The 26,598-nt window shown below is 40.7% G+C and overlaps 3 protein-coding genes across 4 annotated transcripts; 1 reads left to right on the forward strand and 2 right to left on the reverse strand.

Annotated features, from left to right (window-relative positions):
• Positions 1-58: 58 nt before the first annotated feature.
• pdk1 (pyruvate dehydrogenase kinase, isozyme 1) lies at positions 59-4,977 on the reverse strand. The gene is made up of 11 exons (XM_026376256.1): positions 4,536-4,977; positions 3,893-4,034; positions 3,720-3,791; positions 3,435-3,619; positions 2,737-2,826; positions 2,529-2,606; positions 2,289-2,365; positions 2,029-2,127; positions 1,837-1,947; positions 1,484-1,597; positions 59-1,396 (listed from the first exon to the last, which is right to left on the reverse strand). Exons 1-11 carry the CDS (start codon positions 4,642-4,644, stop codon positions 1,256-1,258), a joined length of 1,218 nt encoding a protein of 405 aa, XP_026232041.1. The 5' UTR covers positions 4,645-4,977; the 3' UTR covers positions 59-1,255.
• A 635-nt stretch (positions 4,978-5,612) lies between these two features.
• On the forward strand, positions 5,613-8,048 carry nup62l (nucleoporin 62 like). The gene is made up of 2 exons (XM_026376255.1): positions 5,613-7,511; positions 7,611-8,048. The coding sequence occupies exons 1-2, from the start codon at positions 5,910-5,912 to the stop codon at positions 7,767-7,769; spliced, it is 1,761 nt and encodes a 586-aa protein (XP_026232040.1). The 5' UTR covers positions 5,613-5,909; the 3' UTR covers positions 7,770-8,048.
• A 129-nt stretch (positions 8,049-8,177) lies between these two features.
• itga6a (integrin, alpha 6a) lies at positions 8,178-24,170 on the reverse strand. Of its 2 annotated transcripts, XM_026376254.1 has the most exons (26): positions 23,829-24,169; positions 17,337-17,461; positions 17,165-17,244; positions 16,819-17,080; positions 16,518-16,649; positions 15,125-15,338; positions 14,727-14,920; positions 14,554-14,648; positions 14,274-14,401; positions 14,102-14,191; positions 13,952-14,013; positions 13,691-13,860; positions 13,005-13,148; positions 12,767-12,882; positions 12,275-12,434; positions 11,806-11,892; positions 11,636-11,715; positions 11,435-11,512; positions 11,243-11,345; positions 10,975-11,148; positions 10,737-10,838; positions 10,545-10,652; positions 10,330-10,428; positions 10,104-10,229; positions 9,488-9,608; positions 8,910-9,039 (listed from the first exon to the last, which is right to left on the reverse strand). In XM_026376254.1, the coding sequence occupies exons 1-25, from the start codon at positions 24,014-24,016 to the stop codon at positions 9,507-9,509; spliced, it is 3,219 nt and encodes a 1,072-aa protein (XP_026232039.1). In that variant the 5' UTR covers positions 24,017-24,169; the 3' UTR covers positions 8,910-9,039; positions 9,488-9,506. The 2 variants fall into 2 exon arrangements, with proteins under 2 accessions (XP_026232038.1, XP_026232039.1); XM_026376253.1 differs by lacking the exon at positions 9,488-9,608 and having other exon boundaries at positions 8,178-9,039; positions 23,829-24,170.
• Positions 24,171-26,598: the final 2,428 nt, after the last annotated feature.

Below are 26,598 nucleotides of genomic sequence, written 5' to 3' on the forward strand. Positions count from 1 at the left end.
GCTCCTGCTTTTAATTACTTGCAATTAATATTATGAGGTAACATTTTTTTATCAGGGTCATTACTCGGTGTACAGTTACTTACTCAGGGGCTCACACATGGCTACTGTCATTCAAATGCAACGACGTTTACTCAGTAATTATTTTCAAGCGCGCACATGTTGACGCTATTTATGTCTGGTGTACTCATATCAGGTGCACAATAACAAAGCCCCTCACTCATGTACAATAATTTATTCAAACAATTCCAGTAATACTGTATAGTACATGATGCAAACACAGTAACAACAATTTGGTTAAAATGCCCCCAGGCTCTTTGTGAATGATAAGTCAACTTGGACAACCTGTCACTGTAACAGTGTATTTGATTCACTGATGGTGCATATTTAAACAAAAACTGTATCTACATCAGACTCGCTTCTTCCCTGTACACCACCTGCATAGTATGTTTTCAATAATGTTTGAAATATTGTTCTTATAATAATCCTGTTTAACATTTGCTGACTGAACTTTGTTGTGTAACAAAGTGGATTTTGAGCCTAAATCATCCTCACACATGGCAAAATGTTTTGATCGTGCTGCTTGTGCACAAGAAGAAATGCCCTAAATCAAGTCAGAACCAAAAATACAAGCAAAATAATCCTGTAACAAGTTTGTTTTTTCAGTAAAACATCAAACATCTCACATTCCAAGACGTTTTCTTCTGTGGTCCAGATCATTCAGATAGTTTCAGTTGTTCTCACAACATAAAAAAATAACACAGAGATACATTTGTTGTTACTAATGTTCGCCGGTGTAGACACTTTAGAAACTGTGCGTTCATTTTACAATCTGTTCACCAGAGAGTACTGACAATACTAATAAATATATTTATTAGTTATATATTAACGGTATTATACTAATTTATTTTTATTCATTCAAAAGAAATTGTGCAGACCTGTGACGCCAGGCTAGATGGAACTTGTCCACTAGATGTCAGTAATTTAAAACAAGCTCTTGAATGAGGCTTCGTGAAGTAAACGTGGGTTCAAAGTGGGAACCTTTGACACCTAAATGAGACTTCATCTCTTCGCCATTAGTAGGTGCATCAGTGCCAGTAGGAGTAAGCAGCAGCTGGTCTTTGAACAGGTCTACTGCACTCTGAAATCTCCCTTGTCCCAAAAACTATTCTCTAGGAAATGTATAGCAATAAAATTTAGTTCTATCACTTTTTTTAATCTCAGCTGCTGCAGCTTTTCTACCATTTGCTATTTGTTTCTAAAAGCTACGAAACGTCGTCATGTCCTTGGGCTCTTTGCTTGGCACGCACCAGTCGTCAGCCTCGTGGATCGTCTTGTAGTGTTTCCACGCCGACTTGTTGTACACAGGGAGCCTCTCGATGGACTCTGTGGAGAGTGCCTGACAGAAAAGTGACACAAAGTTGAAATTCGCACATCCTGCGTTCATTTGGGAGACGCACCACTGTTCATGTAAAACTCAAATTACCCGAATGTAGATCACAGCATCGGTCCCATAACCTTCCAGAGAGTAAAGCTTCAGGTCCCCTTGAAAGTACAGCGCATACAGTCGAGAGATGGGCAGGCCGTGCCCGTAACCGGCCTAGAGGAAAATAAAGACAATTAATTCATAAAAGTTAAGTTAGATCTAGAAAAAACTGATCAATTTACAGTTATGAAAGAAAGTGATAATTCATAATAATAGTTAATAAAGTTGTAGATACACTGAACAGAGGCAGGGTTACAGAAATGCTTATGTTGTGGTTGAAACATGTGGAACTCACAAAACACCACTGCAAGATTAAGATTAAGTGTTTCACAGTTCACACTGGGACTACTGACCAGAGGAGCAGCACGAGAGCCGTCGATGGATGGTCGAGGGGCTGTGGAGTACGTGTAGGTGAACAGCCTGTCGATCTTCCGCAGCGGCACGCCTCCTCCGCGATCACTCACCTGAGGAAGAGCGCATGGTTTGGACTCTTTCTGACCTAATTAACAAAAAAGGTTTTTTACACTTTAGCAGCGCAGCCTTACTTTGACTGTCAGATCTTCAGTTCCCAGAGCGACCTGTGTCTGGATGGGAGGATACTCGGTGGCATCGCCGTGTAACTCCATGGTGGCCCGCATGGCGTTCTCCACGGAGAAAAGCCAGACAAGAGATGAAGATAACAAGATGAATAAAGATAAATAAAAACACAAATGGATAATTTATCAGTTATACAATATAATGCTCAGTAATGTCTATAAATTCAGAAGTAGCGTCTGTAGAGAGGAAAACAAAAAGCAAAGCTTACCTTAAAAAGTTCAAACATCATATGGTATAAATGAGATGGGACGTAGACCACAGTGATGGGATTTCCCTGCTCTTTGACTGTCAGGACGAACAGATGATCACAGATAAGACTAAACTTGGATCAGAATCGAACATTTGATTAATAATGCAATTTAGATTAAGTATGAAAGTGTGACAGAAACGAATGTGTGCTTGTAGTTAAATGTGCCCATTTCTGCTGTTCAACATCTAAACAAATTACCGTTAAACTCCTCCAGTATCAGCTCAGGGGAGTTCATGTAGTACCGGTCACAGAGGTTTCTTGCATTTTCGTAGGCATCTACAAGGAAGATGTTTGTTTTGCAGGAAGAAAGAAGAAGAGTGGCACTTGAATTCTAGAGTGACAGCGGTTTTTTATTATACTACTGTCGCAGCATATGTTCTGATGGTTTTTAGAACGACGGTCTTGCCTTTGATAACTTCACTGACGCAACAGTGTGGATCAATACTGCCGATCTGTTTGGGATGTGCAGGGTTCACCTTCCCACCAAAGAGGAGAGCTACGAGGAACACGAAGAGAAGTCAGCATGCAAATAACATGAACTCTTACAGACAAATGAACTTAACATTTTCCAATGCAGCAGGTTTGATGTATGTCGCTCTAGATAAATTAAAAACAAAGTGTCTGTGTCACATGTACTCTTGTGGATCAATCAAATCATGTCATTTGTCTATTTTAAAAAGTAATTCAAAAATGTGTAAAACGATGCACAGGACATGTTTTATAGTTCTTTGCCCTTTAATATCCCAGTGAATTGAACAGTTCACTTACAATAGAGAGAGACATGTATCTTTTCATATGAAAAGTGTCTGTCAGTGTACACACTTCAAAATTGAACGCGGAAAAATGCCAGAAAATGACACAGGGTGTGGTCTGTTAATTCCTGGTTCACCAAAGCGCCCAAGCTGGTATAAAATCAACATGGCTTCCTGGACTGTGTTCAAAAATATAAACCTTTGATGTTCTGCGACTGGAGAAGCCCGACTGTCTGTCACAATATTCAGCTTTTATTCCCACACAAGCGCAACTAAAGCATGTTGGTAACACATTATATTACTCCTGACTAACAAAAGCGGATTTTTATGAAGTGGAAGAGAATGGACTCACTGTGCTGGTTGAGCAGCATCCTGATGGAAATCCTGCTCATGTAGAAACGATCCAGAAAATACTGAACGTTCTGGCTGACGACCGGATCTGTGCCGTAAGTCTCCTTGTACTCAGCAAGTCCCTGAGCCATGGTGGGAATGACGTCATTGTGCCGATTTCTGATCTTTATCACCGCATCTGTGAAACTGTGTGAAGATACGTTGGTATGATTACAGCAGTGAATAAAACATCACAAATGCGGGAAATAAAACACAGCTGCATGGTGTATTCTTTTTATTTACTTACTCATAAGTGACTTTCTCATCGTCTGCATTTTTGTCCTTGAACTCAAGAATCTCTTGAAAACTCTGCATGTACCTGTTCAGGAAAAGAAAAAAAATCATCATCCTGGATTTTTGCATGGAGCAGTGTTGATATTGAGAATAAAGAAAATAAAAGAAAAAACCAAACCAGCATACCAGCTCTGGACCAACCGGACTGACTGAGTCTGCAGCAAGTTGTCTGGCAGCAAGTTGATCTCTTTCATGATGTTTGCCAACCTCACGGGTAACTCCTGTCTGAGGAAGACGAATGAGGTTTTCTCACACGCATTTTCGGAGCCTGTGGGGTGAAACATAAAAACAGAAACATCAGAATCATCTTATCCTCTCGCGAAAGCTGCTTGTTATTGATGCAGTTGTGTTTTTGATCTGTGACACGGTATAAGGCTTCACTATACTACTTACAGTGTAGTCATAGAAGGCAATGCTGCAGAGTAAGAAGCTGAGCTGCACTAAGTCAACATCAAATCATTGGAAAGAGTGGCTCTTTTATTTCTGGCTCTTGTTTCCATGCTAACATATTCCTAGTGTTAAATGTAATTGTTTATATCTAATGTTTGTATTTCATCTATATAATGATGTGTGCGGTAAAAGGTCATGACATTTGACCTATGTGTGTATGGATCTGGACACATATACTGTGTACATACTCTGTGTGAGTGAGTGAGTGAGTGAGTGAGTGAGTGAGTGTGTGTGTGTGTGTGTGTGTGTGTGTGTGTGTGTGTGTGTGTGTGTGTGTGTGTGTGTGTGTGTGTGTGTGTGTGATGACACCACCTCTTACCAAAATCCAGAAACTGCTTCATTGAAAGAGGAGAGGGTGAAAATTTGGAGTAGTAGTCTACGTCCTTCCCTATAGACAGGCTGCTCCTCAGAAACCTTAAAATCCTCATGTTGTCAGGTGCTGTGGTGCCTGTTTTTCCGACGGTTTCGCAGACTGAGCGGCTAATTACGAAGTTTAACCTCTGGTGTCATCCGCAGGCGGCCACGCACTTACAGCTAGCTGCCGTTAATCTGTGTTGACGTTAGCTTGTCGGCTAACTTTAGCGGCTCGCAAAAACCACTCGTTAAAACAATTATTTTCTTGTCAAGCTGTATGGTGAAACTCGATCATCCATAGTCAGCGCTGCCGCAGAGTATATTCACTCCGATTACTCACTGCTGATTTTTTTAGTGGCCAAAATGTCAACATGGAAAGAAAGTGCTGCGGGTGTTCAGTATGCAGGTGGTTGACCCAAAGAGTCGTTACCAAGTCAAGATCATACCGCCGAATTTTTTACAGAAATAAACTTTAAAATTGAATGAATAATATTTAATTTTTATATGTTATAACTCTTATAATATATATACATATATATGTATATAGATATAGGTTATACTCGGAACATAGCGTTAGTACTACGTTTTGTCTTTTAGATTGTTTGTTTTTGTATTTCTCTTTAACTCCGTTAAAGTGTGTGTTTTATTGGTGACATCAATAGCGAGCAAATATCAATAGATAACTCTGTAAAAAGGTAATTATTATTATTAATGTAATTATTATTATTATTAATGTAATTATTGTTATTATTTCACTTCTCTCTCGTTTTAGTCTTAAAGTAAGTCTGTAATCAGTTCGTAGTCTTCAGATACAGTAACTCTCTTTCATAATCTTCATACTCTTTGGATATAGACACTTTAGGGTTAATTCCTCCCACGGTTCTGTTTTTAAGGCACCTAGCGGGACCAATCAAATTTTGGTTTCATTCTGAGAAGAGCCGTGATTGGACAAACCGGCCGTCGATCTTTTAAGATGGGCGGGGCTTGTACGTCGGCAGACAAAACTCAGGGCGGACAGCTTCCTGTTGCGTCCTAACCACACTGCCGTCACTTCCTTTTTGTCCTCTACAGACATGTCTGCTTGAGAAGTGTCGGAGCGGCGGGCCACGTTTTACTAAATGATGTGTTTGTTAGTTCTCGGTCCCCGTCAAACATCTGATTGACTTTTTAACGGGTAACGTCTGGGAAGTGATCAGAGGAGGGACACGTTTCCCCGGTAACGCCACCTGAAGCAGCTCGTGTTTGTGACCCGCCAAAAGACGCAGAGGAAGTGACCATTTTGTGAGTGCGTTGATTGAGGAAAGTAGTTTAACTGTTGTTTATCTTGATCCGAAGCAACATGAGTGGCGGGTTTAACTTCGGACAGTCCTCTGGGGGGTTTTCTTTCGGAGCTCAGAAGACCCCAGCAGCAGCAGCAGCCCCCAGTACCGGGTTTGGATTGGCGAGCGCCGCACCTGCGGCCGCCGGAGGGGGCTTCAGTTTCGGCACCGCCGCTCAGCCCACCACCAACTCCACCGGAGGTTTCAGCTTCGGCACCCCAGCAAAGAGCACCGCAGCCGGCGGAGGCTTCTCGTTCGGGACCACCACCACCTTTGGCCTGGGTACGGCTCCTCAGACCACAGCAGCAGCAGCAGCAGGGTTAACTTTGGGCTCCGCGGCCCCCCCAGCAGCCGGGTCAGGGTTCTCCCTTGGCGGCGGTTTGTCCGCACAGACCCCCGCAGCTGCCCCCGCAGGAGGGGGCTTCACCTTCGGGACCGCACCTCAGGCCCAAACTCAACCTGCTGCGACGGCAACATCCGCAGCACCAGCTCCCACAGCACCAGGCGGCCTCTCGTTTGGAGGGTTCAGCTTTGGAGCCACCAAAGTCCAGGTGACCACAGCTGCAGCCCCTGCTGCTGCTGCTGCTGCAGCTCCTACTGCTGCCACAGGTGGAGGCTTCAGCTTTGGCACCAGTGCTCCCTCCAACCTCACCCTGGGCACCCAGCCCCAGCCAGCATCCACCACTGCTCCCCCAGCAGGGCAGAGTGGAGGATTTGCCTTTGGAATTAAGCCATCATCAACCCCAGCTCCACCTGCATCCAGCCAGCCCACGCCAGCCTCAGGACCATCTCTCTTCGCTGCACCTATCTCTACAACTACTGCTGCTGCTGCTGCAGCCGCAGCCGCAGCCGCTGCTGCCACTGCTACCGCCACTGCAACTGCAGCAGGTACTGGCTTTACTTTCGGTGCAGCTCCAGGTTCAGCAGCAAGCACTGCTGCAACAGCCTCAGCACCCAGTGGTTTGGCCTTTATGCTCAAGCCTCTGGGGGCAACTACCACCACCTCCGCCTCTGCTCCTACTCCTGCCTCTGTTCCTGCTTCTGCTCCTGCCCCTGCCTCTACCGCCACAGCTGCAGCTGCTCCAACAGCTGTTGCTACTGGCTTTACACTGGGACTGAAACCAGCTTCTGGCACAAGTACTACAACAACTACTACAGCAGCAACAATCACTACAACCACTGCTCCTCCAGTGATGACCTACGCCCAGTTAGAGGGTCTTATTAACAAGTGGAGTCTTGAGCTCGAGGACCAGGAAAGACATTTTTTACAGCAGGCAACTCAGGTGAACGCCTGGGACCGCATGCTGGTGGAGAATGGTGAGAAGATCACATCCCTGCACAAGGAGATGGAGAAGGTGAAGCTGGACCAAAGGAGGCTGAACCAGGAGCTGGACTTCATCCTGTCCCAACAGAAAGAGCTGGAGGATTTACTTTGCCCACTGGAGGAGTCAGTGAAAGAGCAGAGTGGAACCATCTACATGCAGAACGCTGATGAGGAGCGCGAGAGAACATACAAGTTAGCTGAAAACGTGGACGCGCAGCTGAAGAGGATGTCACAGGATCTGAAGGAGATCATCGAGCACCTGAACACATCAAGTGGCCCAGCAGACACCAGTGATCCAGTAAGATGAGACATAATTAAGATATTTTCGAACCTTACTTTACATATTTTGGTGTTTTAACTAATGTCTTCATCTCTTTTGTTTTACTTTTTCCTCTAGCTTCAGCAGATTTGTAAAATTCTCAACGTCCACATGGATTCGCTTCAGTGGATCGATCAGAATTCAGTTCTTCTGCAGAGACGGGTGGAGGAAGTGTCCAAACTGTGTGACAACCAGCGCAAGGAGCAGGAGAAAACCTTTCGTTTAACATTTGACTGATCTGCAGTAAATATGTTGGCCTGTATACTGACGTAATGATAATTTTGCTTTTTTTACCCTGTAGTAAACAGGAACGTCGTAAGGAGTCACAATGCTTTGGATTTGTGCCACAATTCCTGTTAAAATACTTTTCCCCTTGCTGTTCTGAGTGTATGGGGTATAAAGATCAATATTTTCAATGCTGTAGCTTTTATATAGGGCAGTGAAAATGATAATTTCTCCTCATGTAAATGATCTGCTTGTTCTAAATAGTGTGATAAAATAAACCTTTGAATTAAGGCTTGTTGTATTACAGCCATTTATTTCACTGTCAGTGTATAAGTGGGCACATCCATCATTTTATATTATATAATTTGAGCCCTGCTTTATATCAGTTGTACAAATAGTAATGAAATTCAACAGTAACAATCAGTTTTTAAGCATTTTATTGTATTTGACAATTAAGACATTAACTTCTAATGTATATATAAAAGCTGCATCTCACTTGCTTTTATCCATCTTCCCTTTGCATTCCTCACATTGAGTAAAGAGTAAATTCTTCAGTGATGATCTACAGTACAGTGGATGCTACCTGAACGCCACAATAATGAACTGAGGTGAAAAGAGACCTGGTCAGTCAAGTTAATTTCCACACATGACACAAAAATGTACCTAAACGTCTTGCCAAAGGGCACAAGCATTTTTGATTGAAAATAGCAAATAGATGCATAAAACACCAGCAATAAATTGATACTGATTTACATTCATATCACACTGAGCTGTACCTTTGTTGCATAGACTGTAGACGTTCAGTAAGACAACTCCAGTAAACAGTAGTAAACATTGCTTTTCATTGTTCTGCACCAGAACTCGAGTCAAAAAACTCTTTGGCTGCATGATTTTTTTTTATCAAAAAATAAATATACAGTGTGAATAAGCATTTTATTATATACAAAACATACCAAAAATTGTCATCTATACAGTCAAACCTCAAAGACATAAACCCAAATAATTCAAGGAAAAGATAATGATGTTCACCAGCAGAGCAGCCAACAATGTTCAGTGTGTTTGTTCAGGTTCCCCTCCAAAAAAAAAAAATAATAATAATTTTAACAGCACGAATCTGTCACGAGTAACTTTCATTGTCGAGCCAAGTTGTCATCCACTGCTTCTTTTCAAAAGGATCGAGCTTAACATTTCCATCTTTGTACTCTGGAGTTTCCTTTCTAATCCTCACGGCGTGGTATCGAGGGACGTTGTCGTCTTGTTTGGAGCGTTTGAAGAATCCACACTAAGAAGGGGAGATTTGAAAAAGTACAGTGTATTATTCCAATGATGTAGGTCACAAAATCCTATGCATACTGTAAACGTCAGAGCACAGATGCGTGGGAAATGTTAAGCATGCTTTGCAGTTTCTGACAGGACACTTCAAAAAGCCAGGAAGTAGAAATGATCTCAGCAAGAAGCGCCTGCAAAGCACAAATATAAACTTTAAAGAGGAAAAGATTAAAGCTGTTGGTAAGAAAAATCTATTGGCAAAATTCAGAGACACATATTGTACCAATACTACAAAAACTTTGGTTAATAAATTATACTCCAGGTGTCTAGGTGTGTAATGTAAATCATCCCTGAGACATCGTCTTAGTACAATATGCGTCTGGTTGAATTTTTCTGCATTAGACCAGCTGAGCTCATTAGCGACCGCAGGAATCACACTCCATGCTGCAGCTTGTTTTTACCCCTGTCAGAGAGAATAAATCAGGCCTCAGCAGAGTGTTTGTCTTTGTCAGAGGGCTGAACATGGATCTCTGCCTTGTGATATGGGGCATCGTCTTTTGATGGTCTCTTGAAGAAACCACACTGAGGGGGAGCAAGGGTGATGGAGGGTTAGGAGTAACAAACTGAACATTACTTAACTAAACATTTCTAATTATTGCCCTAAATGTTATCTGGAGAGTCCCGTAGTGGTGCTTACATGTCACCTGTGTTGTTACCTCTTTATTTGCTGCTCATCTACATAAATATTGTAACGCTGGCTTTGACTGATACCTTTTAAAACTTCAACCAACCACTAATCTAGACCTATTTTAACATCAACACCAGTCATCTAGACCTCTAATACCTCTTGACTATCACTCTTCACACAGTAATGAGCATTTCCTAACACGTCTTCCACACAGTTGAATTTCACACAGATTAATATAAAAAGATGTAAATGATGAAATTATGAATTTAAGATACATATATATATGTGTACGAGTGTGTATGTGTATTCCACCTAATGACCCTTGTTTTCTCAAATATACCCCAAATCACACAGGTGATATGAGGTTGTACCTTTTTTCTTGCACTCACCTTCCAGAGCAGAAACACCAACAGAGCCAAAATCAGGATGCCTGCAAGAACAGCTATCAGTATGATCCACCATGGAACTCCTCCATGCTGTGCCACTGCACTTTCTGGAGACACTGTCACTTTCACCTGCAATAAAGCATCGCGGGAAAGAAACCCACGTGATCCGATAAGCTGGCATCAAGCAAGTGAGGAGTTAATCATTTGCAGCAGCTGTTGAGCTACTTACATCAATGTCGGGAGTTGTCAAGATCATGTTTTTAGCCTGAGTGTGAAGCGCAAGCGAGGCCTTCACAAAAATGTGCAAGGTTGAAACAGAGGCATAGTCCTGTGTGAAAACAGAAACATTCGCTCTGGTAAGACACTCATACCTAATCACAAGGTTCAACACTGTAACTGAAGGCTGATGAGACACATGAATTAAATTGAAATACAACGTGTCACCTCAATAAAGGTGGAGTTCCACAGACGAGCTCTCAGCTCCACTGTTGTGTCATTCAGGTCCTGAAGAGGGCAGCTGAGCTCCACGCATGTGATCCCGCTCTCGCACGTCTAGGAGCAACAACATGTCCATTGCAGATCACAGTGATCTTCAGCACCAGTCAAACAACATGAATACCTCTATTAAAGACTCACCAATGTCTTTTGCCTGCCTGTCTCTGACAGAGAAGACATTTTCACTCCAGTTTTCGATTCTTTTCTCTCAATTTCCCGTTTTGTCCGGGACACAGGGGATTCCTGAAAGCACATATCTTCACGTGAATTCATAGCAGATTTAAGCAGTTAAGGTTTGTTATGATGGCAGACTTCTGACTAATGCTGATTTCTCTTTCTGTACATGAATATAAAAAACAAAAACTTTAAAACAAACTACCTGGATGTGTTTGAGAGGGTTGATCTCAGACTCAGGAGAACAGTGAATCTCTGGTCCCGTAGTTTTAATCTTAACCAGGTATAGAAGCCATTTCCCATCTTTGTTGTATTTGGGCCATTGAATTTTTAGTGAAGCTTTAACAGACGACTTCAAAGACTTCCACACGTTATTTATCTGAAGGAAAAATCTGTATGTTAGCTCTTTATTAGCCTTATATCAACAATGATTTATAATCATATACCATAGGAGCAGGCTGGAATAAACCTACTCTGAATGTGTAAGTAATTAAACTGCCAATCTCATCTTCAGTCTTCATGGCACTTTCTCCTTTCACAACACCTCCAAAAGAAACCTGATTGGGGCTGGCTTCCCTGAGAAAATAAGCATATAATTTAATTTCACATACGTACTGTTTGAGGTGCTTAGTTTAATACAGCAGGATCTACGACGACACACTTACCCGCTAACCGTCAGCGGCAGTTCAATGATCACTTGAGCCTTTACTTTCAATGGAATAATATTTTCTTGCACACTGGTTCTAAAAGAAAAATAAACATAATAATATGGTATATTATTGTTATTTTATTCATAGCATTAGGCACTGAGCTGACCATACAGCAGAAAATGTACGCAGCTGTAAATGTAAAGCAGCTACACTTACGTTTGGAGCTGCAGGTCAATGTCAATCTCTGTGGTGTCCAAAGTCATGCCAGCAGTGCTCAGGATGATGTAAAAGGTAGTCTTGTGGAATAAAAGGAAAAGCATCTCTCATCTGTCTCTTTTTAAGTACTAAGTGGATGAGCATGTGAAAAGCGTATGATAAGTCTGTACCTGTGAGTCTCTCTTAAAAGGATTTCCCAGCTCACACTCTGCTTGAGAGCCGTTCTGATTGGCAATACACACCGTCACCTTCTCCACCTGGAAATCACATTGTAAAATTTGAGCACCTTGATGGCTATTAAATCTACAAATCAAACAGCAATTAGTAAAATGGTTTGTGCAAAACATTCACTTTTTGATGCCAGTAGTCACTTGATGTGGAAATGGATGTCAGTCAGCTGATGGACATTTATGGTAATCATAATAACTTTGGTGATCCTCTGATCTTTCATCGAGCACTAACAGTAGGTCAGATTCTGCAGTCATCCAACAATTTATTTAAAAAACAACCACTAAATTCCCACTATGTCTCTTTAGTTGACCTAATAGAGGATGTTCATGTTCAAAGTCCAGGAATAACAAATGTTTCCAGTATGGTGTTTAAGTATTGTACCAGAAGTGAGTGTAGCAGAGCATTTACCTTTTGATGTGATCGAACTCCGGAGTACGACAGTATATCTGGGAAAGTTCCCACCAGCTTTGCCTCATAGGCATCGTCTCCATTCATGTTGTTCACAGTCACCTGCAGCGCCAAGTTCCTCCTCTCATAGTTTAGATAAAAGACAGGAACGTTGTTCTTTCTGTCGATTCATAAAATAAACATGATGTCATTCAATGCCTAAAAGTGTCCTACAAAACACAGAACATACATGTTGGTAGTGCAGCAGTAGAGGTCATGTTTCTGGCAAATGTGAGGAATATAATAACTTGCCCTGGTTTGTATATTCACGTTTTTTCTGTACTTTGATGTGTCTGAGCTTGGTTTCATATCTGTATGTGCACGTCCAAATACCAAAACAAACAAATAATGTGGCAGACTTGATGTTTCCTTTCATCAGGATTATCAAACACAGAAGGTCACCTGACTGTGAGTTTATAACTTTGCTTTAAAGTTTTCAATATTAAAACTCACATGAGTAAGGGCTTGTATATGTCCAAGTTGTTTTCTTTGTAGTATAATTTGTAGTCCATCTTCAAGTTACTGCGGCACGTTTGATCACTTCCACATCCCTCTTTTACAAAGTTTACCTGCAACAACGACAAAATAACAACAAACCACTACATAAATTCTGCTCCACTGTGAACAGTATGTTTTTAACTTTAATTATAGAGTGTGTTTGATTATATATGTTGATGTCTGAATTGTTTACCTCAGTAGCATCTTTGCTCGGTTGAGAAGCGTCTAATATAGGTGTCAGCTGAGGGAGACCGTTCTTCGTCCTCACTCGCTTTGTACCCAAAATGTTTGTAGACACCTCAATGGGAATGCTACGCATCTTGTCCTTAATACTGTCCTGTTTAAAGTTTAAATCAGTCATAGTTATTATCTTGATACTGTCAAAATATATAAAATATATATATGAAAGAATTTTATTTGAGTGGATTATATTCTATACAGCCTCTTCTCTTTTTGCATACATGCAGGAACGTACCTGCACTTTCACATGTAAATCTCATCTATAATGTCACATGTAAATAAATGTTTATTTTTATTCATAATTACAACATAAAAAAACTACATTACACAATTATCATGTAATTATTATGCGTAAAGATAGATTTTCCCTTTATTCACTGGAGCAATTTTCAATGTATTAGGAATTTAGCTTAAAATATATTTTCAATTGTTTAATCTATAAATAAAATCATTTAATATTTAGAATAAAAATATTTTTTAAACCCCAGTGTGATATTAATAAATTATTTGTTTCAACTGATCAACATTACAAAACTCCTTTCCTTTTAGATTTGATTTTTTTTTTTTTTTTTTTTATTGTTTCAGCTCCAGATAAGGGCATTTGATCCTGTAATGTGACTACATGTCAACATGTCTTACCTTAAGTTTGGCTTTTAAGTTGATACATGTTTGCTGGTTTTGGCCACGGAGGTCTATGGTGCCATTGAACTGGTAGTCTGTTTCAGTGAGGGACTTGTTGAGGAACACGACTCTGGACGGCAGCCCTTGCTTCCTGCGATCACCATCTGCCTCGACTGAATAGCTGATAGCTTCGATGTGGAGGGAAATTTCATGTAAGAAAGAGCAGCTAAACAGTTTTCTATGTGGAATATATATATATATATCTTTTTTTTTACTTACATAGTCGTGGGCTGTAAGATGCTGGGTTTGCCTTGTAAGTGAAGCACGCCTCCACAGTGAAGCTATGTGTACGAAATAATAGTTGTAGGAATTATAACAGAAGTTTTAACCACGAGGTCTTTTAAAATATAATACTTTGAAAATACCCACCAATTGCTGTTACCACAGGTTTTGATTGTAAGGTCAATTTCTTGTGGAGATATTTTGACATCTCTCCTGATGCTAATGATTGGCCGTGCTCTGAGAGAAAGGGTGTTAAATGAAGTTATGAAAAAGATCAGTAGGGTTTAATTTTACTTATAATGTATGAGGAAATGATTACCTGTAAATTAGAACTGTGTCTGACAGAGAGCCTACAGCCAAGTCTGGATAAGAGTTACTGTCCAGGTCCATGTTTCCTGCCAGTGAATATCCAAATAATTGTAGGTTGTGCTCTTTTCCCGAAAGGATCTGCGATAGAGGACAAAATGATAATTTAAAAATTTAACTTTAAAACTTGATCAGTAAATGTAACAATAATTTATTATAGGTTAAAAACACTTCGCTAGCACCACTATCACAATAAAAAGTCTCTACAGATGAATGTCAAAGCTTATAAAGACCTGTGCAGGAGTGGTGTTGATTCCTTGTGAGGAGCCATGATAAATGTAGACCTTTCCCGCCCCACTGTCATCATAAGGAGCTCCTATGGCGATGTCTGTATGAAAGAGTAATAATTTACTGTAATGTGACAGCAACTGATAGACAGGATGTAAATTACATCTACTGTAACTACCTTCATATGAGTCTAGATTGATGTCTCCAATGTTCTTCACTGCCAGTCCAAACATTGAGTCTTTGGTCCCATTAAGACGGATAGGAGTGTTTTTGTCCCACCTCCCTCCCCTGTTGATGTAGATGTAAACAGCCCCTCCAATGTCTCTGTCCTTCATGTAGAACTGAGGAGCTCCTACAACTATGTCTTGCCATCTAGATCAAAGAAGGGAGAAGAAAAATTAACAATGAGATGCAATAGCATAAACTGGTATTAAAGAAAAGCAGGTACCCAAAACAGAGATATTCTCATACACGCTCTGCATATCGTTCTCAACGTTTTGACTTATTTTAAATGTAATTAAATTTAAATAATATACATGTTGAATCAGATTTAAAGCACTGAGAGACGTTGCCCACCTGTCACCATTCAGATCAACTACTGCCACATCATATCCAAAGGAGGAAGCCAATCCCGGTCCATGCAGAATGTGTTCCATCGACAGTTTGGCGGATCCTTCGCTCTCTTTCTTCAACAGAAGAACAGCTCCACTGTGATTGGCTCTGGGGGCTCCCGCTACCACCGTCAGACCACGACTCCTGGTGATGCTGTACCCAGAATCGAGGGAGAATCCTAAAGTGTGACAGATGTGGTGGAACATGAATATTTTATTTTACACTGAAGGACATGTTTTCTGTTTACTCCCCAGGCTCCCTAGTTTAATATCTCAGACGTTTACATATGTAGACATTTAAAATATCCCCCCATCTCTCCACACAGGTGTCCTAACCAACCAGTAGGGGTCATTACTGCAGCGAAAAGAAACACAATCCAGCACTTTGTCTACAGGCACTGCCAATTTTGTTCCACAAATCTCCATTTTAGAGGCAACAAAAAGCTAGAGTTTTCCTAAAACTCATTCCTAACTTTCAGTTAGTAGCAGGGTTTGTACCTGGTACCAATCTTTGGTTGGTGAGTTGATTTCAGTCTCAATGAATAAAAAAAAATGTGCACTGTGTGGTTCTGCAGTCCTGCTCATGACATCATGGTATTTACTAAGAAAATCACTGTGTGCAAACAGACGTGTGTGTTTCTCCCCCTCTCTCTCTCATACATTCATGCAGGTTGTGTGACCCAGGTCCTGCTGGCATTCTCTGTTGCTTGTAATTGCCTGCTCTCCTCCTGTCCACTTTCCACTCACTTCAACCGGTTGAGGCAGATGGCCGCCCACCCTGAACCTAGTTCTGCTGGAGGTTTCTTCCATTAAAAGAGGTTTCTCCTCTCCGCTGCTGCCCAACGCTTGCTCAATGGGGATTGTTGGCTTTCTCTCTGTATACAGTAACTCTTTAAGGTCATGACCTTAGTATGTGTGTTGTACAGTCCTTGAGTACCTCGAGATGATTCTGATTTGGTGCTATATGAGTAAAACTGAATTTAATTGGATTATTACTTAGTTTTGTCTCACTGTCTTACACTTCATGTGTCATTTTTCCTTTTGATCGAATTTTGCCAACCTGGATCTTGATATCGTTGTTGTTGAGTAATTAACATTGAGAGAATATTTTGACAGCAGACATTTTGACCTGTCATAGCGGGAAAAGCTCAGCTGCAACTAATACAATTAATGGCTCTGTAGCAGCAATTATTGCAAAGCAGCAGTTCATTATGTTATTAGCTACACCTGTTTTTGACAAGTCAGAATAATTTTCCCACAATAATACACTCTGAGCTCAAGGCAAGAATAGAATAGTTCACAACAAATGATACCACAGCACTGACAACATTTTGGTTTCCATCCAGGTAGATACTTACCGAGGTAGCTGTTGGCAGGTACAGGCACAAGCTCAGGGTTCAAGACATTCTCGTCTCCAACTTCATACGGGCCGTCATCATACACTCCCATCTCCAGCAAAGTGTTGTTCTTTTGCTCCACTCGCACTATGCCTGCAGAACGAGTGAGGGAGCGACGCAGGAGATGTCAACAGACATAAATGAGAAATGTTCATTTTAGAATTAAAGAACCAAAACCAACATCACATCACTTGTTTTAACAGAGTGAGAAACTTAATTCCCCGCCCCCAGTAAAAACTAGAAATTATGGTTAGTTCAAAACCTTTCCAGTTGTAAGCTCCTGGGGCTCCAAACACCACATAATGGTAGTCTTTGGTGAAGGTGGCAGCCAGACCCTGCTGGCACGATCCAAACATCTCATGGCCTCTGGATCTGCCCTCACAGAAGTTCCAGTTACCTCCATCCTCATCGGAGGACGAGTCGATGGTCAGGTCCTGACTGAGGATATAACAGCGTCCAGTGATGTCACAGGACTCCTGAGGGGTTTTAACAAACAAGCACCTCTGATAGCGATGAGCACATGTCTGAAATTGCAAAACATGTGTTTTATTTCATACTCTGATAACAGAAACAACATCAAGAATGAGCAGGCACCCAGTTTGACTTACCACTATCTTTCCCCCAGGTCCCTGGCTCTGAACAGTCACCCCCATCCACTGGTTCTCCTTGTTCTCTGTACGTATGTCCTCTTTCGAAATGCAACAAAACAGCAACATGAGCAGTGAAATTCATTCATGGGCTTTGAGACAATATTTGTAGATACACAGATGTACCTCTCACCTTCATTATCGAATTCAATACGCTCACAATCGGTGGACAGTGACATTTCACATTTATACAGCCCTCCTGTGATGTTGGCTGTCTGTTTTCCTAAAGCTCGGGCTCTGGGGGCACCAATCAACAACCTGAAAAAAAAAAGCAAAAGCAGACAAACTGTATCATCATCAGCCTATTGCAGGATTAAGTGATCTGCTCTGAAATGTGCTTTTTTTGTTGTAGTCGCCTGTCATTACTCTGACAAGCTGCTGCTTCAGCAAGTAATGCTTCAAAAAGCAGAAGCTTGTTGAATTTAGCAAATGTACGTGAAGAGAACAACACTGAGAACACTGACGATGATGGCATAGCATTTTCCTGTAGAGAAAAAGGAAGTAACACATCTTCCTGCTGCCTTCATACAGTACAATTATTGTGATTTGAGTTAGCAGAGGAAATGGCTTGACTTGTTATTTTTCTCTCTCTGAATGTCAAAGCTAAACAAGTGCAGAATACAGTTCACGTCTGAAGGATAAGAGGCTGACCATAAAAGCTGACATTAGGCGTCCATTTGTCTCCTATTAAAGTACAATGAAAATCTGAAGTCACATCATCAAACACTCAACAAGCAGACAGCCAACATCATAATCTGCAACACTTCAGAACAACATGAGGTATTTCTATCTGTACTGAAGTGGAGATCCAACTACTTAACAAACAGATCAACAAATTGCTTAGGCTAGAGCGTGGCTAAAAACTGCTGTGAATCTATATCTAACAAATATAAATCAACCTTTAGGTTACAAAATACATTAACTGGACCAAAGTAATTCAGGTAAAACTAATGCCTGAAAATAAATAAGACTAAAATGTGTTAAAGATAATTCAGGGCAATCTCCTTGATGTTTTAAGATGGAGTAGAGGAAACTAAGCCAAAGGCTCCTGCTCCTCTGGGGCCTGACTCCCATGCCTGACTCCTTCCCTGGCATCCTGCACAGGGCAAATGAGCGCTGTAGCAGACAATCTGATTTGGAGCGTGTTCAGTAATGTGGTTGTTCTACCCAGTTTTTGCTCACTGATCACAGCCCCTCCTCAAAACCCTTATTCCCACATGGATGGAGAAGAGGATGTGTTTCAGTGGTAACTCATGCCACAAGGATGACATAACCGGCAGTACTTCAGATCACTGGGGGTTCATCATCTTTTCCTTTACACAAAAATCTGAAGCAACATCTAGGTCTTAACTGAAACTAGTACCTGCCTGGACGTACCGTCAAGGTATCTTGGCAGGGGCAGGTTTCTAACTCTCACTGTCTCACTACACATCTCTGCGTGCCTCACTGACATCGCTGCTTGGATGAGAGAGAGGCATCTTCAGCTCAACCTCACTAAGACAGAAGTTCTTGTGTTCCCAGCATGAACCGAGGGTCCACACTGAAGTCTGCCAGAAACCTGGGGGTGATCATTGATGATCACCTGAGCTTTACCGACCACATCTCCTCTGTCTCAAGGGCATGCAGATTTTCAACGACCATAGGACTATACAACACAATTCATTGTGCAGGCTCTGGTCATATCTCAGCTTGACTACTGCAATGTCTTACTGACAGGGTTATCAGCATGCACCATCAAACCCTTCCAGATGACCCTAAATGCAGCTGCATGTCTTATTTTTGATAAAATCAAAGTGGACAAATGCACCACTTTTCAGATCTCTGCACTGACTTCCTGTAGCTGCCAGCATCAGGTTCAAAACCCTGACCCGTGCCTACAATATTGCACTTATACTCTATGAAACAGAAACAGCTCTTTCTAGAGCATTTTACATTAAAGTTCCTCTCCTTAGATATTTCTTTTTTGCTTTGTTCCTCACTTGTAAGTCGCTCTATATAAAAGTGTCTGTGAAATAACTAAATGTAAACATAACTGTAAATGTTGTACCAACATCAGCTTGTCAGCTTGTTGCAGTATCCAAATTAAGCATTATTCTTGACATCTGTGAACACATATATAACCTTTAACACAGCTATAAAGCATTTGTAGAGCGGAGAGACAAAAGCAGAGACCGCAGGTTATTTCCTGTCAGTAGCAGCAGCACAGCCGTCCTGCAAGTCACCCTATTTAGAAGAGTTGATCTTTGAAACATATTTCCTTCCTAATTTAAAAGCACACTCATATAGATTACAAATATGAAGTAATGTTATATTTTTACAAACAAAATTCAGTTGGAAGTCTGAGTTTGTGGTTACCCTCTTATATATAGCTAGTTTGCTTTAGAGTTAATGTTGCTCAACCTGTGTAACACACCCACACAGTTCACAGTGATACTGGACAAAAACTATATTTACCACTCAAGTCATTTCTGAAACAGTTGCCATTAATTCCATACACAAGTAAACAAAAGTACATCTTAAAGCTAATGTTAAAACGTCATGAGTTGGTTTATAAATGAAGTGAAAGGACTTATTTAAACTTTAACTCGACTATACTTTAGCTATAAACATCTGAATTTAGTCCACATAATTTAACGATTTAGCTTATTGAGAGACCTGAAAGGCACATTACAAAGGATGTTTAATGAGCTTATGAGAATAACTGTATTCCTCAAACTAAAGCAAATTACCAAACTGCCAAAACAAGTTTTTTTTTTTTGTTTAAAGTGAACATTCCTTTAATTTGTGGGGGAAAAAACAATGACATGTGAACAATGCAGGGTTTTCTCAAAGGACCAAGAGGAAATCCTCTCCAACCTCTTCTCCTCCCTATGACTCTGCAGTTCCTTCTGAAACCCACCTGCTGAACTACAGCTCAGCCCTCTTTGTTTGTAAGACAAGGACTCTGCTGAAAAGGTCAGATGTAAAACTAAAGACCACACTGTAAAACCCTCTCCTCAAACAAAGCCCAGTGAAATGCAAATACAAGCACAAGCCTTTGCTTCACATTTCAGCTTCTGAGCTACAGAGTGATGCTTAATACCATGACACAGAGGATCCTAATACTCAACACTGCTGTACAAAGCTGTGTTACCACTGACTTAAATTAATGCATTACTGGGACTGCTTTAGATTTAGAGCTGCAGTGATACATAAATTATCTGATAACCAGAAAACTAATTAACCGATAGTGTGATAATTGATTAATCAAACTAATCTTGTATGAGCTACAAGATAGACAAATTGATTTTGAAGATACTTTTTAAAGTTGCAGCCCTATTTAAATTTAACAGGTTTTTATGTGTCCACTCTAAAAAATCACACAGGCTAAGTGTTTATTTATAATAATAAAAGAAAAAGGGGTTACACAGTGATAATGAGAAAACTATACATTTACATACTTAATGAAAGGTCTGTGCTCCTCAGTAGCTCCTTAGTCTGTCTTTACATTTATAGTTTTGAAGTGGAAGCTGATTAAGTGTATCATCTTTGCTCAAGAGACATTAAATCCATGATGCCACAGAGAGGAACAGTAGTGACAGCTGTAAATTTTATATACATACAACACAAGTCCAACAAATGATTGCCACAGAAACAGCAGTTTAACTGAGGATCACTTACTAGCTTTTAACAATAGTAAACTATTGCTCCTACTTAACGACAACATCAAGTAACAATGTGAAACCTCATCTCATCATGCGGCACGTCTTCCACTGCGGTGTCAGCGAGAATATATAGTGACTGGTGTGGGTTTACACAGTGATCTCACTAGTCTTTGTTAACAGATGTGCTCCAGAGTCCCCACAGCTGTGCACTTAAAGCCACATGAATCGCTGCAGCTGTTCTAACTGATTCAGTTTACACACAAATACACACACACACACACACAAGAAACACACACACTCTGATTGATGCTGACCTGTGATTGGCTGGGTACACGCCACACAAGAAATCATGAATATTCACCACAAGGATCAACTTAAAAAAAAAAGTAAACAGCAAAGTTTAAAGCAGTTCACCTGTTTTAACTTTTATTGTTTTAACCCTTCTTAGCTTTGTGCTCTCTTTACAAATGTTCACACTTCAGCTTGAAGTTTGACTGGAATGTCTCAACTGATGATTCACTGATGCGTCTAATCTATCAGGTTACATGTGCACAGATGGTTGCACATGTCCAGTCAAATGGCCTTTTCCTCTGGTTTCACTGAGGAGATGTTTAATCCACATCATTAACCCAACACATTATTCACTGAAGAGGCATCTTTGCAAGAAGTCCCATCATTATGTTTTTACATGGAAGACAATGTAATATTTAAATCTCCAGAGGAGTGAGGAAGATTTGGTTTACCCCTAAAACAACAAAATGATGAGAAGTTGGGTAAGTAAACAATCTATGCATGTGTTACTTCAAAGAAAAGAATCTGAAAGGGTCAGTGCTGCAAATTGTTGTGATCAGATTAATGCATGCAGAGATAGTCCGATAGTCCGTTGTGGTTTCAACAGTTCAGAGAGTGGTCAGACTAAAGTGAGCAGGGCTGTCTTAATCTACTTCTGCGTGCTCTACTGAGCTTTCAGTTAACTTGTCTGGCGTTTAATTTCAGGTTCATGTGAGGATTTAGAAGTAAAATCATGTCCATCCTTATTTTCCTCAATTACAGAAACAAACGAATGTTTTGAGATGAAAACATTCTTGAATTCACATTGGTGATTTGTGAAGCTTTGTTGTTTGTCTCTGTCTACTGATAATAATAGAGCTTAAGATATTTTTTAGGATCTTAAGGCCCCAAAATAAACAGTTATTATCTTATATGAGAAAAGTAATCATGTGTATTTGTCATTTTCTTGTATTAAACTGTTTCTTGACTAATCAAAGGTGACCTACAGTGATCGTGTTCATTTTTGAAGAAACAGCTTCTTCACATTTTAACAACGTTTTGTGGCAGTTTTACTAAAACTGAGGTTTAGTCTCTTGGATCAGCATGTAAACAAGGAGAACTCTCCTCTTACATTTCTTGCCTGAAAACCAACAATCAGGCCAGTGTCACATTCTGAGCCTCTGTTTGCCCAACAAAGATTACATCCACGACTTTCACTCTCTTTACACTTAAGATCTCAGACACATTCAGTGGTTACCAGTCGCTCTTTCTGCACAAAATAACGACTGAATGAAACAAAATTTGCAAAACGCGACATGGTGACACCATGAGCTGCTATTGCACAACAACCAAAACAACACTTAGATAAAATTCCACATTAAGGCTAATCTATTTGATCTTTAGGAAATCTCTTTATGTCCTGTTATCAGGATTTTCCACCTCTGCTCTCAACATGCTGCTGCAGAGTCCTGTTCCTGGTGTCCCTGCTACAAAACAATGGCTCTTGGATGCAATCTCATCCTAGTAGCAGGCTATGACATGTATCCAGGAAATATTTTGGGTGTGAAAACGCAGTATTAGCTGAAAAGCTCTCTGACCTGGGATAGAATATATATGATAGTATATCAAACTAGAGTCACAACCATGCACCAGACTGCTTTGTGTTAATGTGAACATCTGAAATATGTGACAGCTGAGGGCAGGAGGAGTCACTGAATGTGCCATAAACATTAACTCAATACATGTAGAGATGAATTCCTTCATTGGTGCTATCCATTACATGTTATGCTTGAGTCACAATGCACCAAATGAGTATATAACATCATCATCATGTTAAGCTGTACCAAGTGGTTATTAAATATATAACGTGTATTTATGTAGGGAATGAATTCAACACCAACCTCTGTTATGGTTCACATAGTATATACTGGTGTGAATATAATAAAGACAAATAGCAAGTTTCCATCATGACTACTTTCTTTAAAGAACTAAACAGAACAACATTTTATGACCATTGCCAAACGTGTGCTGGGAGGTCTACAAATAACCTAATTTAACAAGTTGAGTGAACTCTAATAAATTAATTCATTTAACAAATTTTAAGTTAGATAATGAGTTAAAGCTAAGCCAGAACAACTAATGTTTATGAGCTGTCAATAAAAAGTTGAATTAGCTTAAAAATATTTAAATTTAAACTCTTGAACGAGAGTTTACAGTGTACTTATGTTAACAGGCAAAATAAAAAGCTCCAATGTTCACATTTACAATGTCATAAGGGAAGTGAGAGTGCCAGATTTTCACATCTGCAAAACTTCAATCTTTCCCCTTTAAGGCCATTATCAGAGAAGTTAAAAGTTACTTGAACTAACTCACTAACACTTTCAATCCTTTCTGTGCTCTCTCAGCTGAACCTCACATTTGCATGACAGTTATGGCCATTGTTTTGTTCACTTGTTGTCTTCGGGCTGTTTCCCATTTCTTATTCAAAGCTTCACGGGGAGATAGAAATCGATGGTAACTTTAAAAAAAAACGCGCAACATCTGGCAAGAAAACCAAAGCTTAGGACTTCAGACTTTATGCAGCAGGCAAACTTTTGCAAACTCTAATTGAACCCGTCCCGTCAGGTGCCTCTCCTGCAGCTCTCGTACCGGAGCTGGACTTTTAAACACACACCAAGGAAAACAAACCTAGGGTTGTAGACATAACTTACATTCTTTTATCTGGGTTGAGCTGCCGGTGCATGGCGAGAGAAAACCCGAACAGGGTCCCCGGCTCTCCACTTTTCCTGATAACATGACTGGTGTCAAGGTTGAAGGCGAGCACCACAGTTGAATCCAGACAACTAAGACAAAATAAAAGTGCAAAAGAAAGAGCGGAGGATCCTTCCAGCAGCAACATGACAGCGCGGTCCAGATGTGTCCAGCAGCTCCGAACTCATGCGCCACTGACACCGCTTCACCTCTCAGCCTGGCGCAGTTTGAATGGAGGCTGCAGCCGGTTGGTTCCTCGCCCTGCTGCTCCTCTGCTACGCCCCCAGGAGGTCTGGTAGCCAGGGGACTGCTAGAGCACAGGGTTGATGAGTATTTCTCATTTTGGGTGAAGTGTATTTGAGCTAGAAAACTCCTCCCAGGTTCAAAAACCAGTTTGATTACATGGCGCATACTCTGGTCTGACAGCAGATCATCCATGCAAGGAAATCAGAATAAAATATTAATATGTGCCTCCATAAATAATGCCTACTAAGGACAATGATTATGAATAATTAATGCTATGAAGATTTTATGAGATCTTTAGTTGCTTAAACACTAGTTTCTCTGGTATCCCTCCACTTTTGATGATGTTTATGTTCATCTAGAGCATAAGACTCCTCTAAAAGTTTAGGATCCTCCAGATTTAAGAACCTTGTTCACAACAAACTGCTTAACAGTGTTTAGTATTATATAAAAAGCTGTCATTCAAGAGATTTCCACTCAGCAGCAGCAGTGAAATGATCCACTGTGTGTCATCTTCCCAACCTGCTAGAAACATGAAACAGCGTCTTTGTATGGCCGGCTCACTTGTCCCAGTGTATCTGCTGCTGTTTGATGGTGCTGCTGAAGTTTGAGCCAGCCTGGGCCACAATCACACAACAGAACACAACACAATGTGGGCATTGTTGAGGTTAGAGAGACTCTGTACTCCGTGTGAGCCAGCGGGCAGGGGCAGGGGATGTAAGCAGGGTCTTAACCACATTCCTAATTGCAGCAAATGACTTGGGAGGTTCGAGTGTAAGATATGTGAATGGCATCTCTGTTAGTGCGGGTTTGGTAACAGATGCATCAAATTCTTAACACATCACAGGGCTCGTCAGTGATGTCACCCACTTTCTCCGATAAACCACAGTGTAAGATCGACTGTCTGCTGCCAGAAGCATGACTAGCTGTTGAACGGCCCAAGCACATGTTGGCGTACAGACAGAAAACGCTCAATTCTGAAATGAAATAATTGCAACATGACTCTATGTAAGATAACACTTTTAAAAATGTCCACATCCATTTTTGGACGTGCAGTTTCTCAGATTCAAACGTACCATCAATGTGACACATGTAATGGTCAATATTAGCCTGATAGAATGAGCAGTTTTTACAGTTTTAATAAAAACTGTAGTGACCTATATTCCTCAGTCTAATGAAGTGTGATGATTGCAAGTATACAGTCGGTTTAATATGGAAAGAGACACATCATCTACTTTGGCATATATAAACAAAGCTAATCAACAATGTTTTTATATTTTTAATGGAACAGATAACATATATAGAAGTAAATCTGTTAATTAATACCCTGCTGATATTCTTTTAAAAAGACTTCAGTCAGATGACTATATCCATATTAAAAAAAGAAAAACAGCAGCTATTTAGTTTAATGCTGCTGTTTAATTATTTCTCAGTAACTTGTGTGTACCGCTGTGGGCAAAAGGGTGTGTAAGTGCCTTTTACCTGAGCTCAACCAACCACACAAACAGCACTTTCATGTCCACTGTTGCCCTCTGCGGCCGTGTAACACGAGCTGTGAGAGGAGGTGAACCTGTGCGGCCGTGTGCTGTCTCAGGTCAGTGGGAACGGAGAAAGCGGAGAGACGTTGCAGGTCGAACAGGTGAACCCCTGCAGGTGACGAGGGCCTTTCTTCACAGATTAGCTGCACTTTTGTGTGAACAAAACGAGATCCTGACTTGAGAAGAGAAGGGTCTGTGTGGCCCCCCGGTCAAATCAGTGGTAAAGATATTAGGTTTCCCTTGTGAGTAGAGAAGTGGAGCTCTCCTAATGTTCTAATGCTAGTCGTATACAGAACAAGTTCTTCAGGTTTAATTCTTCAAAGATGTTAACCAGCTAAGGGTGAAATAACATTTTCTCTTAATTACACAAATCTAAAAAGTGATTTTCACTTACAAGAAACAGGGAATATCACCTACTACCACGCTTACAATCTTCAGGCTTTCTTTTGACTTCATACATGAACACAGGTTTCACTTAGAGCAGCATGTGCCCCATTATTGTTAATGGTGGGATTGTCTACAGTTGTGCTCCAATTGTTTTGGTTTTGAAGGGTCCACTCCTTCAGTTTCACATTCAGCGCCACAGAAAGCGGCGAAGGAAACCAAACCCAAAGTTATCAAAGAGGCAAGGAAGCAACTCCAAAATGAGCAGCTGGCATATGGGAAATTAGCTGATGTGCCAAGGCATCCATCTGTTAGCAATGTTACCTTAAATGGATAACTTCAGTGCAACTTACTCCAGTCCGTTTGATAATTACATCTCTACAGCACACAGTGGAACACACAATACTTACATTTTCACAGTAGTTTATCAATCACGTGAGGTTTCTGTGTCTGTTTTACCATGAATTAGACAGAAGGTTTGACAGAAGGGCCAACTCCTTAAGTTTCAATGTAATGAAGTGAAGGAAACCAAACCCATAAGTTATCAAAGAGGCATGGAAACAAT

Source organism: Anabas testudineus, chromosome 21, assembly GCF_900324465.2.
Source record: "Anabas testudineus chromosome 21, fAnaTes1.2, whole genome shotgun sequence".
Classification (NCBI taxonomy): Eukaryota; Metazoa; Chordata; class Actinopteri; order Anabantiformes; family Anabantidae; genus Anabas; species Anabas testudineus.

Excerpts from the sequence above, each read along its gene's own strand:
- itga6a (XM_026376253.1), bottom strand. The coding sequence starts at position 24,016 with ATGTTGCTGCTGGAAGGATCCTCCGCTCTTTCTTTTGCACTTTTATTT. Across the intron at positions 14,649-14,726 it reads CAATCTAGACTCATATGAAG|ACATCGCCATAGGAGCTCCT; the intron begins GTAGTTACAGTA and ends TCTTTCATACAG. Across the intron at positions 10,230-10,329 it reads TGACAACTCCCGACATTGAT|GTGAAAGTGACAGTGTCTCC; the intron begins GTAAGTAGCTCA and ends GCTTTATTGCAG.
- nup62l (XM_026376255.1), top strand. The coding sequence starts at position 5,910 with ATGAGTGGCGGGTTTAACTTCGGACAGTCCTCTGGGGGGTTTTCTTTC. Across the intron at positions 7,512-7,610 it reads CAGCAGACACCAGTGATCCA|CTTCAGCAGATTTGTAAAAT; the intron begins GTAAGATGAGAC and ends TTTTTCCTCTAG.
- pdk1 (XM_026376256.1), bottom strand. The coding sequence starts at position 4,644 with ATGAGGATTTTAAGGTTTCTGAGGAGCAGCCTGTCTATAGGGAAGGAC. Across the intron at positions 2,827-3,434 it reads GATGCTGCTCAACCAGCACA|CTCTCCTCTTTGGTGGGAAG; the intron begins GTGAGTCCATTC and ends TGTTCCTCGTAG. Across the intron at positions 2,366-2,528 it reads GATACTGGAGGAGTTTAACG|TCAAAGAGCAGGGAAATCCC; the intron begins GTAATTTGTTTA and ends TCGTCCTGACAG.